Here is a 14010-nt window from a genome sequence, read left to right as displayed (position 1 = left end):
AAGATCTCACACCAGAAAAACTCTGAAATGTCTGGGGTTTAAAGTGGGTAAATACTTCTGTTCAATAGCTTCCTTTAGACAAGACTAAAGTTCTTTTTTTCTCGCAGATCTGCGGCTCTACCGATGATATTTGTAAAAATAAGTAAATTATTGTCTTCTTTTCTTCCTGTTCTGAAAGCAATAAATCATTAAGATTATTGTTGCAAGATTTTGAATCCACCCATCACTAGCGGGCAAGCAAAACCAACACTGATCAGATAATATCTAAAACTTGTAACTCTAATCAGACCAATCTACCCCCCCCCCCCCCCCTGTACGATCAAAATGTTCTTATCAGTGGTTGCGACGACCCCAGCCTGAGTCTCGACGAGTCCTGAGTCTCGAAACACATCTTTTAGACAATATCTCAATTTCTCACCTGTTGCTGGTCGGAATTTGATTTGTTGTTCACATCAGGTGTGTTGACTGAATTTGATTGGTTGGAACAGGTGTTGATTTGGGGTGGATTCAAATGAGAAGTGGGTAAAAATAGGGTAGAAGAGGCAGTTGCAGGTGTGAATAAATCGTCATGGCCCAATCGATTGGCAATGTCAAGGGGAGTTTCACCTTGCTAAAAAAAATTATACATAGTAATTCATTATGTAGAAATATGGCACGTTCGTCTGGGGGGTGCAAAATATGAACCCACTAATCTTGGGGGGGGCACAAACGAAAAAGTTCCAAATTTTGTAACGTGCCACGATTTAGAGGTTAATTTTTTTCACGCACTTTCCCTCATGGTTCTTCAGAATCGATACGAAACTTGTACAAATGAAAACAAACAGTACTGTGCGACACCGGGAGATCACAATGGGTTATTTCAGGTAGTTATAGGCCGTTTCAACCGTTTCAACCCGAATTTAACCACTTTGTGGGGGGTGCTTTAAAAAAGCCCAAAACCATCCAAAGCTATCATCTAGCAGCAGTGGGGTGGGGCGGAAGGGCGATACGGTGGGGGGGGGGGGGGGGGGGGGGTGGTTGTGCTAGGTCGGTGGCAGCGGTATTAAGATGAGGCCATATTGATCGAAAGATCGAAAATTATAAGTTTTTAATGAGTTATAATCGATAATTTATATTATATTGTCGTGGGGGGGGGGGAGTCTTTCTATTCCATTGGCACTCTATACTGCTGGTCCGTACATTAGATGCTTAAACGACGGGGTTAATCGCGGGACCACATGTATAACTTGAGAGTTCAACCCCTAGTTCTACTCTTGGTATATAGTTAAGTATTAAAGAAAGTTAAATGCAAATATGAATTAATAAGTTATGTTAAACAGCATCAATTATGAACCGGGCATGAAGGGATAGAATACTTAAAGTTGTTAAGACTGAGATAGCACTAAATAGTACAGGTTGAGTTATTCTAAGTTAACTTGTAACTTAGATAGAGTTTAAGAGATGTTAAATTATAACTTAGAGAAGTTAAGTTAAACTTACCTGATTTCCAAATTTGTGCTAAGTTAATATTTTATGACTTAGAGAGTTCTTAGTTAAGAACAAGTCACAAAATATTCTAAGTTAGAAAAATATCTCAAGTAAGCTGAGATTGAGCAAGGGAGCAATAAGGGAGTATGATTTTAAATCAGAAGTTATCAGGGACCAAAAAGTGTTGGTGGTTGAGCGTGCAAGCTCCTTTTATACTTGCGGACACGTGGTTCTCTAGTATCCTATTGGATAGAGATAACGAGTGTCGACAGTGTTACCAAGGTTAACTTGGTGTTATCTGTGTGGCGTGATAATATCACGTCATAGTATTCTCAGTTTTAGTTAGTGATCTTAAAATAGTAGCTTATTCAAAACTACTTAGTAATTTGTTCACACGACAAAATGGACTTTGTCCAAATCAAGTTTGTGCTTCACGCACTATAACGTAAATTCTCAAAATAGCACTAAGATTATCAAATAGTGTTACTGAGTGTAGCACACTTCGGTACATCCCATCCCGGTCCATAGGTATTAAATCAAAACATCAAATTTTACATAATCGAATAAATTATTCAGCTTAATTTTATAATAATTAAGCATTTAAAGTTTGAGAGGTAGATTACTTGGTTAAAGTTCTAAAGTTCATCGTAGCTTCTTGTTTTTGAGTTCTCTCTTGAAGAAGGGTTGACGATGTCCTAAGATACAGGGCTGTACAAAATAATAGACCCAATTTTTTTGGCTGGTCGTTATAATAGACCTTTTGAAGTTTTTCTATAAAATTGTGCTGCTAGTACATCTGACGTTGAATAATAGAATAATATAATTTGAAGAATATACTGGTTAAGTTAATGGTCTATAATGACAAGCGAGGTAAATGAATAGGGAAATTAAAATTACTGGGCACAACACCATAAAGGCTAGAGTTGCCGCAATGACTCCCCAAATAAAGAATTCCGTTTCGTAATTCATCTTTATTTGAGTATTGTTGAAGAATAAATCAATTGAAGTAAGCCTTGTAGCTATAGTTTAAGGAATTAATATTTAGACTTGGTTGATCATTATGAATTAGCTTCATGAAATAATTATTCTTGCTTTTCGTCATTGATTCAAAGTAAATAACAATTTCTTTTTGTTCAAAGTCTTCAAGAAATAAAATGACTTCGCATTGAAATTCAGAATAATATAATTCGGAGATTCTGAAAACTTTATCGTTAAAAATAATCTGTTTAGAAAAGTTAACCCAAGCGGATTCAACATGATCAGAGAGTTGACAATAATCTTTAAACCATTCGATATCAACAGCTCCTTCAAAATATGTGTTCATTGTGAATTATATAGTAATTCAATTTTTGTGTCAATGGGGAGAATGGAAGACCATTTAATCTTTGAAAGGAATTGACAGGAAGATCCAAATAGTACTTAGACTATAAATGGCGGATGGCGATGAATGCATACCTGTTAACGAAAGGTTGTAACATTTCTATATCCGTGATCACCAAAGTATTGAAGATTAACATATTAATTGACATAAGTGAGAGGTCGAAAGTTTAGATTATTGATGTTAAGAATTTCTTCTGTATGAATAAGTTTTAGAATTTCAAATAAATCGTACTCAGGAACTTGATGAAAATAAACTACAATTTCATTAGAATTGTTATCTTGTAAGAATAAGATAATCTCTTGTAACTCAAATGTCCAATGAACTGACAATGGTGTATAGAATTTATTTCCAACTAAGAATGTTTTCGAAGTTTTAATAACTTGCGATTGAATAAATTCAGCGAGATCACAATATGTTTTGAAATATTTAACGTCTACTGAAAGGTTGTAAGATATTAATTAAATTATGGAATTCAAAGGAACAATCGAATGATGTCGTAAGCAAGATAAATCGTAAAGATAAAGAATAGACTTTATTAGAGAAGCGAGAACAAATCAAATCTGCAATCTGAAGATAGGAATGGACTCATTTTTCACCATAAATTGCGCTAAGTGTAATCAATGAAGATTGAAGAAATGCGGATTATTTTACTTGATGTAAGTAATGTAATAAAGGAGAGTAAGGTAATCAAAATGGCTAATGTAATAAAGGAGAGTAAGGTAATCAAAATGGCTAATAATTAGGCGTTTAAACTAACGAATAATTTTCCTCACCGCGGGAGAAAGAAGAAGAAGTAATGAAGGAAGTACTGAACATCAACAACCACAAATTTATCTATTCCATTCCGTGAGTGCTCAACGTGATGAGCGGAGGATGTGGAGTTGATGCTTCAGATTTGCGATCTCCAGTTGGAGCTCAGTAATCCGTTGTTCGAGCTGTTGTGAGCGTTGTCTTTCTGTCAGAAAGTTTTGCTGTACCTGATAAGTAAAGGTATCAAGCTGAGGATTGAGGTTTGCTGTAATATTATCAAACGGGAGTTGTATGGTTTGTCCTTGAAGGTTGTGATTAGTTAGTAAATAAGAGTTTTTGTTCGACAAATAACCAATGAGATTGAATCTATTGATGTTGGGTTGCAACTGGTAGATTAAATTTGTATCGTAGTTCGGGTGTCCATTAAAACCGGGGGTTTTAGCTTGTATCTCAGCTTGATGCTGTTTTTGTAGGCGGTCTTGCAGGGGAGTAGTTGTGTAATGATGAAGATTAAGAAAGTTTGGTCGTGACAATTGAGTAGTTGTAGTGTTTGCTAAGACGTTGGGTGCCGTACTGTTTGTCTTGGGTATATTTACTTCTAGCGGTGTCGCTGGGCTGAATGTCTCTCTAATGAATTGTTTACGTGGTTGTTTCTTTGCAATTGTATCTGCAGTTTTAGTTCTCTTTTTGGATGATGTAGATGATGATGTAACTGTTGTTGATGAATTTGCACTAGTTGCTTGAGTTTGTACTGCTGAAATCTTGATAGCTGAGAGAAAAGTTGTAGATGGGGTAACGTGAGTTGTGGGTTGTACTAGTCTGTCAAGTTGTTTAACTCCAGATTGAGTTTTAGAAGTTGATTGTGTATTTTATTCGGGCCAACCACTTGAAGGTTCCTTCTGAAAGACTGGTATCAGTTCATTAGGGATTGAAGAAAGTTCCTGAAATATCAAGTATTCTCTACTCTTATTCTATTCTAAGAGTATAATTTTTGAAGTTATTTTGCAAGTATTCTCTTTTTCTTATTTTTTTGTATTCTCTTTTAAAGTAAATCAGTAGTAATTTTGAAGTCAGTCTGTATTATCATCATATAGTTTGATGATATTAAAGTAATAGAGGAATTATTCCTATACTGGAGACGTAGGAACGTTGTGATCGTTTCTATTTTCGTCTTTATTATTCTCATCATGTAGGTTTGGGTAACCACTTTTATTCTCAAATCTTAAAGCTTGTAAGCCTATATTCTCTGCATAAGGTGGAGTTTGAATAACTCGTTCTCTAATATTAATATTTTCGGTTTTTGGAACTTGCATTGTCCGTTCTCTATTTTCATCAGTGTTATTATTATCAGAATTAGTTGCTTGATAGATAGAAGTCAAAATTGGAACTGACATTAAGTCAAATGTGGCAGCAAAGAGTGCCTTACCAAAGTGAATAGATGCATCTGTAATTTTGTTAATTTGCATTGCTCGAATTAAGCATAAGACTATGTCGATGAGTAGCTTAATGAATAAGAAAGCGGCCAAGAATATTCCGCATCGCTCAATTATATATTGTATTTTACCAAAGGTTTCAACAAATTGATTATTAAAGAAGTCCGGTGAAATGAATGAATCTAGATAAATAGTTATAAAGAGTTATAATAATTCGTGCCTGAAATATTTGAAAATGATTCTCTGCTATCTATTAATGACTTAGTAAAGTGTTTGAGAACTCCTTTCATATTGGAGTTGAAAGTTATTGAATTCCAGAATGACATCATTTCTTTATATGTGTAGATAGAAGCATAAACACTTGCAGTAATAACATTTGCAATTTGTTGAATAACTATATGTGGTTTGAAGAGTGCAGGTCCTCTTACTTTTGTGATTTGTGGGGTTAGTTCAACCCATGAATTATCATCGTCAACATCTAGTTGAAATAAGTTTGAATGTTTATCAGAGCACAATTGTTCTTCGGCTTCAGTGAAAGTTTGTCTAGAAATCGGATCAACGAAATGAATTTCATCTTCATAAAGAATTGGTATTCGATTATAGCACTTATTAAGAATCTGTAAGGGTGAATGAAATTCAGAACAATTATATAGCCAGGCAACATTGCCATTTGTTTTGAGAAACATAGATCTGTTTCTTGTTAAGGTATATCCAGCTAAACGCGGATTTTCATGAGAAATCATTAAAGTGTTAAGAATAGTTGAGCGCTCTAATTCACAGTCATTTCTTAATAGCTCTAGAGTAGAAGTTTGAAGTTGCCGAAGATTATTAAAGTGCAGATAGTCAATTTTTGTTCCAAGATGTGCTTCGAAATCAATATTTTCATAAACTTGAGAATATGTTGTATCAACTGTTTTATTGTCACTGGAATAGAATTTATTTTTCATAGTTATAGCACCAGTATCGGGTTTAAATTTGTGAATGGGTTCGCCAGTATTCATATCAAATCCGTCACGAACACTAATGTATAGAGAATCATATGGCGTAGGATATACTATTCGTGGATGACTACATAAAGACTGTGGTTTATTGTAAACTTGGAACATAAAGCTTTGTAAGTCGAAATCTGACTGAGCTGAAGTAAATTTAGGATCCTTTACTATGTAGTATTTGTCATTAGCTTTAATCATTTGAGCGTCAAAAGTACGAATTATAGTGAAAAGACAATTATTGGGTTCATCCCAAGTGTATGCAAATGGATCAGTAGATGTAGAATCGCAGCCTCCGGCTGATAAAGGACAAGGTAGAGGTATATTTTGCCAGTTATTAACTGTGCCATCTCTAAGGTTTACATTCAGGCTAACATTTTGCATATATGTTTCATAAGTGTAATGTGTAACCCAACCTCGGGAGTTACATTCATTGTTTCCAGTTCCAACAGCGCCTGAGTTAAAATTTGAGAATAAAGATTTGTCAAAATCGAATTCTACTGAATTAGAAGAAGGGGAAAGCTTTATCTTTTTTCTTTCCTTTGCAAGTTTGCATTTCTGAGCATCAAGCTTAACTGAAGTAGTAATAGTTTTATGTCTGGCATCTATGCCGCTAGAGTCAAAAGAATCGCAAAACCAACGTAATTGCTGTTGGGTTGCTTTATACATAGTCGCTTCTAGTTTAACTTTATAATTTCTTTGGTAGAGAGTGACTCGTGCTTGATTAGTGCTAATTTTATCAGGGCGAATCTCGCAGGGTGCTACTTTGTTGAGAGAATACATCTGGTTGGAAATCATTTTTGAGCAATCAAAGTGGTTAACGTGAAGGTTAGGAGCTGTGTTTTCATTGATACTCATTTTTTCAATTGGTCTGGCGTCAGTGAAAGACGTTAAGATTAATAATGCAAGAAATATAATAAAGATCAAATATTTTGCAGAGCAAGCAGTTATAACACAGAGAAGTGCGAGAGGTATTATAGCAATAATCTTAAGAAACTGAGCAGAACGAATTTGGTTTACGATGTAGGTTAAAAAATATTCTACTTTTGAAAGAAACGCTTTCTTATCAGTTAATTTTTCTTTAAAGAACTGGTCTTTAATCAGTGATAGTGGCATATGGGCGTTGCGTTTTGACCAAATTAATAGCTTTTCAGGAGGCTCTAGTAATTCAAGGTACGGAATTTCTTCAGGTAGACAATTATTTCTATTTACGACACATTCTATGAAGTGTGGGTGAGAATCGTTATATTCAACTAGAAATTTTAATTCTGCAATATGCTGAGCAATTTCAGATTCAATATCAGTTGTTACAGGTAGGAACAGAGTTAAGCAAAGTAATATAAAAATAAGCATTTTGTAACTTACGTTTATTACTTCGTCTATTGCTGGTGATTTCTTGATTTCGCCGTCTTCCATTTAATAAACGAAGACAGTATAAGGTGAGTCTAACAGATTCAAGTTAATATTATCCGTGAAAGCAATCTGATATTTTAGCTCGTGAACGTGAGCGGGATTATAGGGTACCCAAATTATGACAAATTTTGCGTTATTTTCTGATGTTACGAAGAATGCAACTGTTCTCTGTTGATTAGAAACAAAACACTTGTCAAGTGTTACAGTTTTATTTCCAAATTTCAATATTTTCTGTAGGAGGAATATCCTAATATACGATTGCGGGTCGAATGCAAGGGCAGTAAGAACTTGTGTTTCAAGGGAAGGTGGTAACATAGATTAAGGGTCTACAGTAAAGGGAGCTTTGATGATATCAAGGTCTATTTCGTCTCTGTTGTTCAATTGGAAATGAAAGCGTTCAATATGTTCTGGTTTGTTAGGGGTCCAACAAACAATTATTTCTAAGTTTACAAACTGGTCTTTAACGAAGAAAATAACATTATTTTCTTTATATGAAATATATGATCGATCAATATTTGCTGACTTGTTATTATATTTCAGAATTTTATGTGGGATGTTATAAGGACTGTAGGAAGTTGAGAAAGTTGTTTTTGAAGCTATAACCCAATAATCGTTTAGCGGAATATTCATTGATCAGTTGGTGGTTCTAAAACCAAACAAGGGACATTTAAAATGTCTAAGTCAACTAGGCTTGAAGAATGAATTTGAAGTAATAGACTGTTAAGTTGTTGAGGATTGTATTTTCCCCAGAAGACAGTAATAGGGTCTTCGTTAGAGTTAGTAGCAAAGAATACTACAGTTCTTACTTCGTTAGAAATTTGACAACTGGTTAAGGTGTTAAATTCACTATTAAATTTCAGCTTTTGATTTGCCTTAATGGAAACTTTCACAAGTGTATCAGGGTTGATAGAAAGAGAAATAAGAAAACTGTTTTGGTCGAATGAGACTTCGGTCATATATTAGGATTGATTGTCTTTACGGTGTCGGTGTATTGTGGTGTGTTTAGCTGGTGATGAAAGTGTTTAGTGTAGGTAGTGTTTGTCGGGATTTAGAAACTTTCTGAATTGTCAGTCTCTAAAGAGTTATGAACTCCTGCTATAGTCAGTGACTGAGAATTGAATTGAGAATCAATATTGAACTGAGATACCTGGTATATGTGTTGTGGAGATGTATTGTGGCAAATATTTGGTGTTCACAATGCTTGAAAACTTTTCTAAGTTTTCTAAGTTATTATTTGAAAGGGGTAAAATGTGAAGATAGAATTTGGTACAGAGAGAAAGAAAGGGAGAGAGAGAGAGAGAGAGAGAGAGAGAGAGAGAGAGAGAGAGATGTTCAAGGTAGAGCTGAATTGTGAGAGAAAGAAGTGATTGATTTCAGAAGGTAACTGAGAAAAGTGATTTTGAATTTGGGTAAGGCTCTTAAATAGTGGTTTTCAGGGTTAAGTTACCAAAATATGTGTGCTCATTTCTGATTGGCCAATCACTAGCTGTGACTAGTGCCATATGGCATGTTGTTAAACTGTGATATGATTGAAATGTTGCGCTAAGTTCTCTATTTTTAGCACAGAATTACGTTTATTAGCAGGTTTTTGGGCACAAATTATGTGTGTTTTGACCATTCCTGTAAAATGAAAACAAACAGTGTATTACGTGTTGTCTGTCGATAGTAGCTAGGTTAAAAGGTGGCATAATATTAATTTGAATATATCTTATATTGTCATTTATTTCATGAAGTTAGGTATTTAGTCCATAACCAATCTTAATACATGAGCGAATCGTGAAAGTTGAATTTATTCATAACTAAGATAGCAAGGTTGATGATTTTTGGGCTGAAGGTAGTTTGTGCATCAGAACGTCGAGTGATATAGAAACAATTAAGAAAAAGTTTGCTAATTTCTTGGGGCTACCTTTTTTTGTCTATAGCCAATCTTAATACTTGGGGGAAAATTTGATTTGGTCATTACGTTATGAAAAGAGCTTCAAATTTGAGCAAACTTGGCAGTGCAATAGCTGCTGTGCCGACACGTTATTTGAACCAAAAACAAGCGGGAAAAACGATTGAGACTTTCTAGGGCTATCTTTTTTATTCTATACCAAATCTTAATACATGGGGAAAAATTAAAAATTGTTGTTGTTCTAAAGCTAAAGCTTCAGATTTACTAATCGCTTAACTGATCATTGTATGGGCAACTATTACGTGTATGAGACAGCGGAAAACAATTTGTTTTCAGTTTAACTCATTTTATCTGGGTTTTTCTACGCAAAAATTATAATTTCACCAATTTCATGTCCTTGTTATGAAATTGTGACAACTTTTTGGACGAAAATGAAAATTCTACTCTGAACACATTAACTACTAATACTTTGTATGTTCCACAACGAACTTTCACTTGTCTATCGCGTAAAACCTCTAAAGGGGAACACTTTAAAGATTGTAAGGTAACGATATAGAAAAGTTTCATTTTTCCTTTAAAACTTTTGCTAACTCTCTTTCTTTTCAAAAGTCAGTTGGTATTTCAGGGTATATCTACTAATCACAGATTTTACTTTCGAAACGTTAAAGTTTGAACAGAATCGTAATTGCTAATAAAAAGAGCGAACAGAAATAAATTCAATAGCTTAAACTTTTTTGGGATTTATACTACGGTATTTCTAATTTGTGTGTTGTAAACTTTTGTGAACTATTAAAGCAAGCATGCGTTTGTGCAACTATGTGGTCTGAGTTGTTGAGCGGATAAATTCATCGAGTTATAGCTCTTCCTGACAAATATGTAAGGTTTGCACTTAGGCGACATAATTCTTACGTGGAGAATTTAAATTTGCGGTTAGTTATTTGTTCTTAAGTGATCTAATGTTTATTTTAAACATTCCTTGGGTCCTTAAGCTAGTAGAGTTAGCCCTATTTGTTGACTGGACAAATTGCTTAAATGTGCATCTCCTGACTAAATGCGATTTTACGTGGGTTAAATATTTTGCGAGGGACAAATTTTTGTACTCAAGGTAATTAACTTAGATAAAATATTTGCTCATGGGGGACTCGTTTCCACTTAGCTTTGCTTTGTGTAACATGTGTTTTCAGCGTTAGTTTGAAATAAGAGGTATGCATAAATGTTGAAAGTGTACGAATGTTGAACATGTATAGAAGTTTTGTGTGTGTAACAGCTTGCAACGGTGATTAATTGCGTGCTTTATGTAAGATTTGTGTTGAGTGGGCTATTTGCTTTTTGCCTTAAACGTTTCTATTATACAGTTGATCTCTCTTGACTATATTTTTCTTCGCCTGTTAATTTCAATTTTAGTTCTTTTAGACTTTCTTCTTTCTTTTAGTTTAATTTTAATTTTTGTTCCTTCTTTAATTTGTATCTTCTTTATTTCCTTTTCTGTTCATTTCTTATTTCTTTGCATTACTTTAATCTTTCTGTTCTCGATTTAATCTTAAACTTTAAAATCTTCATTATGTTTTTCTGGGATATGAATTTCTTGGAGCCGGGTGAGGAGCTTCAAAACTTGTTATGTGAGGCTGAATATCTTCTTGAACAACAGGGCATAGTTCTAGTTCCTGTTTCTGATTTCAGGCTAAAGGTGCGTCAGTACCTTTATAAAAACTATATTAATGAAAATATCGGGGATTTGGAAGCTTCTGATTTTCTGTTTTACCTATCAACTTCATACAAGCACCTTAACATCATTTTGGGGCATGAAGAAATATTGGGAATCTGTCGGGCCAGTACCATGCTCAATCCGTGGGACAAGCGAGAAACTCGCACTGTCTCTAGCAGGACAGTGGATGTGATTGAGTTCTTCTTGGGGAGGAATGTGAGTACTGTTTATTGACTTCTAGATTTAAATTTGTGTAATCTAGAGGCCTTCAGCCTGGCTGTTGGAGAAAAATTGTGTATTGAGACCAAATGTTAGAATATGAAGCTTACATATGAGGAAAAAGGGGAAGGAGTAAAAAAAATTTTAAAATAAAGTTTGGTATAGGGTACAGTTTTGTGTTTAGTTCTTCAAGGAGTTTAACGTGGGCCACAAGGTAGAATGGGAATATGAGGCTCACGAAAAGTTAGAAAACCACCTATGGGCGTTACAACAGGCGTGGTGGGATCCAGAAGTAGGTCCAGTATTGCAGGATGCATATAAGATGTTAAAGGCCTGGAATTATCAAGAATTCCTTCTCTTCAAGCCTGGGGGCCTAAAACATTCAGTAATGAACGGCCTTGTTCAAAAAATTCTGGTAATCGAATAACTACTAACTGCTTGTGTGTTATATATAGAGCTTTCTTTTTCGCATTTATGCTGTTATCTACTTTTTATTTGGTTTTGTGCGTAAAAACGCTTTTAATATAAAAGTTATTATTTGAAAGGAGATTTTGTGTCTCTATTTCTTTTTGAGTTTGTGTATCAAGTCAGAAGGAATAGGTTCACCAAAGAATGTAGGTGCTTTTCTATTACGTTGAGGTCTGCTTAATACTTCATTTGCGTCAGGTAAATTAGATATATTAGGTGATGCTGTAGGTGTAGGGTTATAAGGTGATGATGTGGGGCTATTATTCGTTGCTTGGGGGAATAATTTGCGTGTAGCTTTAAATTTACTAGTATTATCAGGTGGTGTAGAAAAATTTTCTTGCTGTGGGCTATTAGGTGAATACATATTTTGCATAGGGTAGGGGGTTGAAATGCGTGGGGGTAGAAAATTAGAAGAGCTTGTGCCTTGTATATGCGTAGTATTATCTGCTCGTGTTTGTAGCGATTCCAAGCCTGAATCTTTTGTTGGAGTAGCCTCAACGTTAAATGTTGGCTGTAGTGTAGTACTAGGATTAACAGTATATTGTGTTTCTACTAAGGGCCACTGTGAAATAGCAATATGTTGTGCGCCTCTATAAGCATTAGATTTGGATATATTTTGCTTATTATATTGAGTATAATAATCATCCGTATCGTCTGGGACTACATAGTTCTCAACTAACTCTTGTATTTTTTCTTCTTTCGGGTAATAAGGTACTATATGATTTCTATGCACGGTTTTCTTCTCATTTGTTTTATCATGTTGTATTTCATATGTAGTATTTGTTATCATTCGTTGCACAGTGTAAGGGCCTGAGCATAGCTCTTGTAGCTTTTTAGACTTTAGTAGTCCTTTAGAGTGATTTTCAAGTAGTACTTTTCTACCTTCAGGTATAGGCTTTCCGAGTTTGAATCTATTTCTATACTTGTGCGCTTTATTCGTAGTTTGTCTACATTTAGTGTAGGTATTTGAGTATATTGTTTTAAATGTATTCTCTCGCTTTAACATTTCGTTAGATAATCTGTTTTGTAACAATTTCTCTTTTTTTTTGTTATTACAAGTTTCTTCACTATGTGAGTGTGGCGGTAGATTATTACAATACTCTGATGTGCATTTCTCTTGATTATCTCGTAGTAGTCCTAACTTTAGTGATAAGGGTATTTGCGGTTTCGTTCAGAATAGTATTTCATAAGGGGTATATCCCGTACTGTAGTTTACTGCAGTATTGTGTGAAAATGCAAATTTACTAGTGTACTCGGACCAATTAGATCCGCTTTTACTAATAAAATGTCTTAGGTAATTAGTCAAAGGTTTATTTTGTACTTCTACTTTGCCGTTAGTCCACGGTGAATATGCAGTTCGGGGGCATAGTGTAATTCCCATTTCGTTTGTGTAGTGAACGAAATCATTACTAATAAAAGCATTGCCGTTATCATGTACTATTTGTTGCGGTATACCAAATGTAGTTATAAATTTCTCTAGTTGATTTACTGTTTCGAGAGCTTCAGCATTCTTGCTAGGATATACTTGTATAAATCTAGAGAAAGCGTCTACTATTACAAGACAAAATCTATTTCCTTTACTGAGTGGTCGTAGTGGACCTTTATGATCAATATGAAGTGTATGTAGGGGTATAGCTTCTAATTGTCCCCAGGGTTCTAAGGGTGCTTCGTTCAAGTCTTTGCGTGCTGACTTATTAGTTTGGCAACTTAAGCAATCTAGCATTAACATTTCAATCCATTTAAACATACCGGGCCAATAGAAATATCGCTTAACTCTATTGTAAGTTGTGCTTTCTGCTCTATGACCACTAAGTTCATGCGTATGTGCGACTTCGAATATCTTTATAAATAGTGAAAGTGGTGCACATATCCTAACGTCAAAAGAGCCGTTTTCACAAGGTTCGGAATAACAGAGTAAATCATATTGACTTTCTAAAAACAACAAGTTGAAATTATTTCTATAGGTTTGTAGTGCTTTAGATTGTTTAATAATGTAGTCCTTTTCTGGAGCTTTGCTTACTTTTAGCCAATCTCTAACTTCATTTATCACGGAATCGTTTACTTGTTCTTCAAGAATATTATCGGTCTCAAGATTAGCGTTTTTTGCAAAATCTGTAACTTTAGCTATTAAATCTAATGTATCTGTGTGGACATCTTTTTCTGAGATGTTTTGAAAAACTTCTGGTTCAATAAGCTTCTTAAATTTTGTCCGTCTGATATAGTCAGCTTTAGCAGATTCTAATTGTTCAATAAGTGAATTTTCAATATTTCCTTCTACTAGATCTAACTAA

The 14010-nt window shown here is 34.6% G+C and overlaps 1 protein-coding gene across 6 annotated transcripts in view; it reads right to left on the bottom strand.

Annotated features, from left to right (window-relative positions):
* Nucleotides 1-361: 361 nt before the first annotated feature.
* LOC142354058 (uncharacterized) overlaps nt 362-14010 on the bottom strand; it is a 469891-nt gene continuing 456242 nt past the window's right edge. For all 6 annotated transcript variants that reach the window (XM_075406329.1, XM_075406333.1, XM_075406331.1 and 3 more), the window contains one exon: nt 362-610. In XM_075406329.1, coding sequence (XP_075262444.1) covers nt 407-610 — 204 coding nt within the window. In that variant the 3' untranslated portion in view covers nt 362-406. The remainder of the gene's footprint in view (nt 611-14010) is intronic.

The sequence above is a fragment of the Convolutriloba macropyga genome, chromosome 15 (assembly GCF_964194025.1).
Source record: "Convolutriloba macropyga chromosome 15, txConMacr16.3, whole genome shotgun sequence".
NCBI lineage: Eukaryota > Metazoa > Xenacoelomorpha > Acoela > Convolutidae > Convolutriloba > Convolutriloba macropyga.
This window is presented reverse-complemented; position numbering and strand designations above follow the sequence as displayed.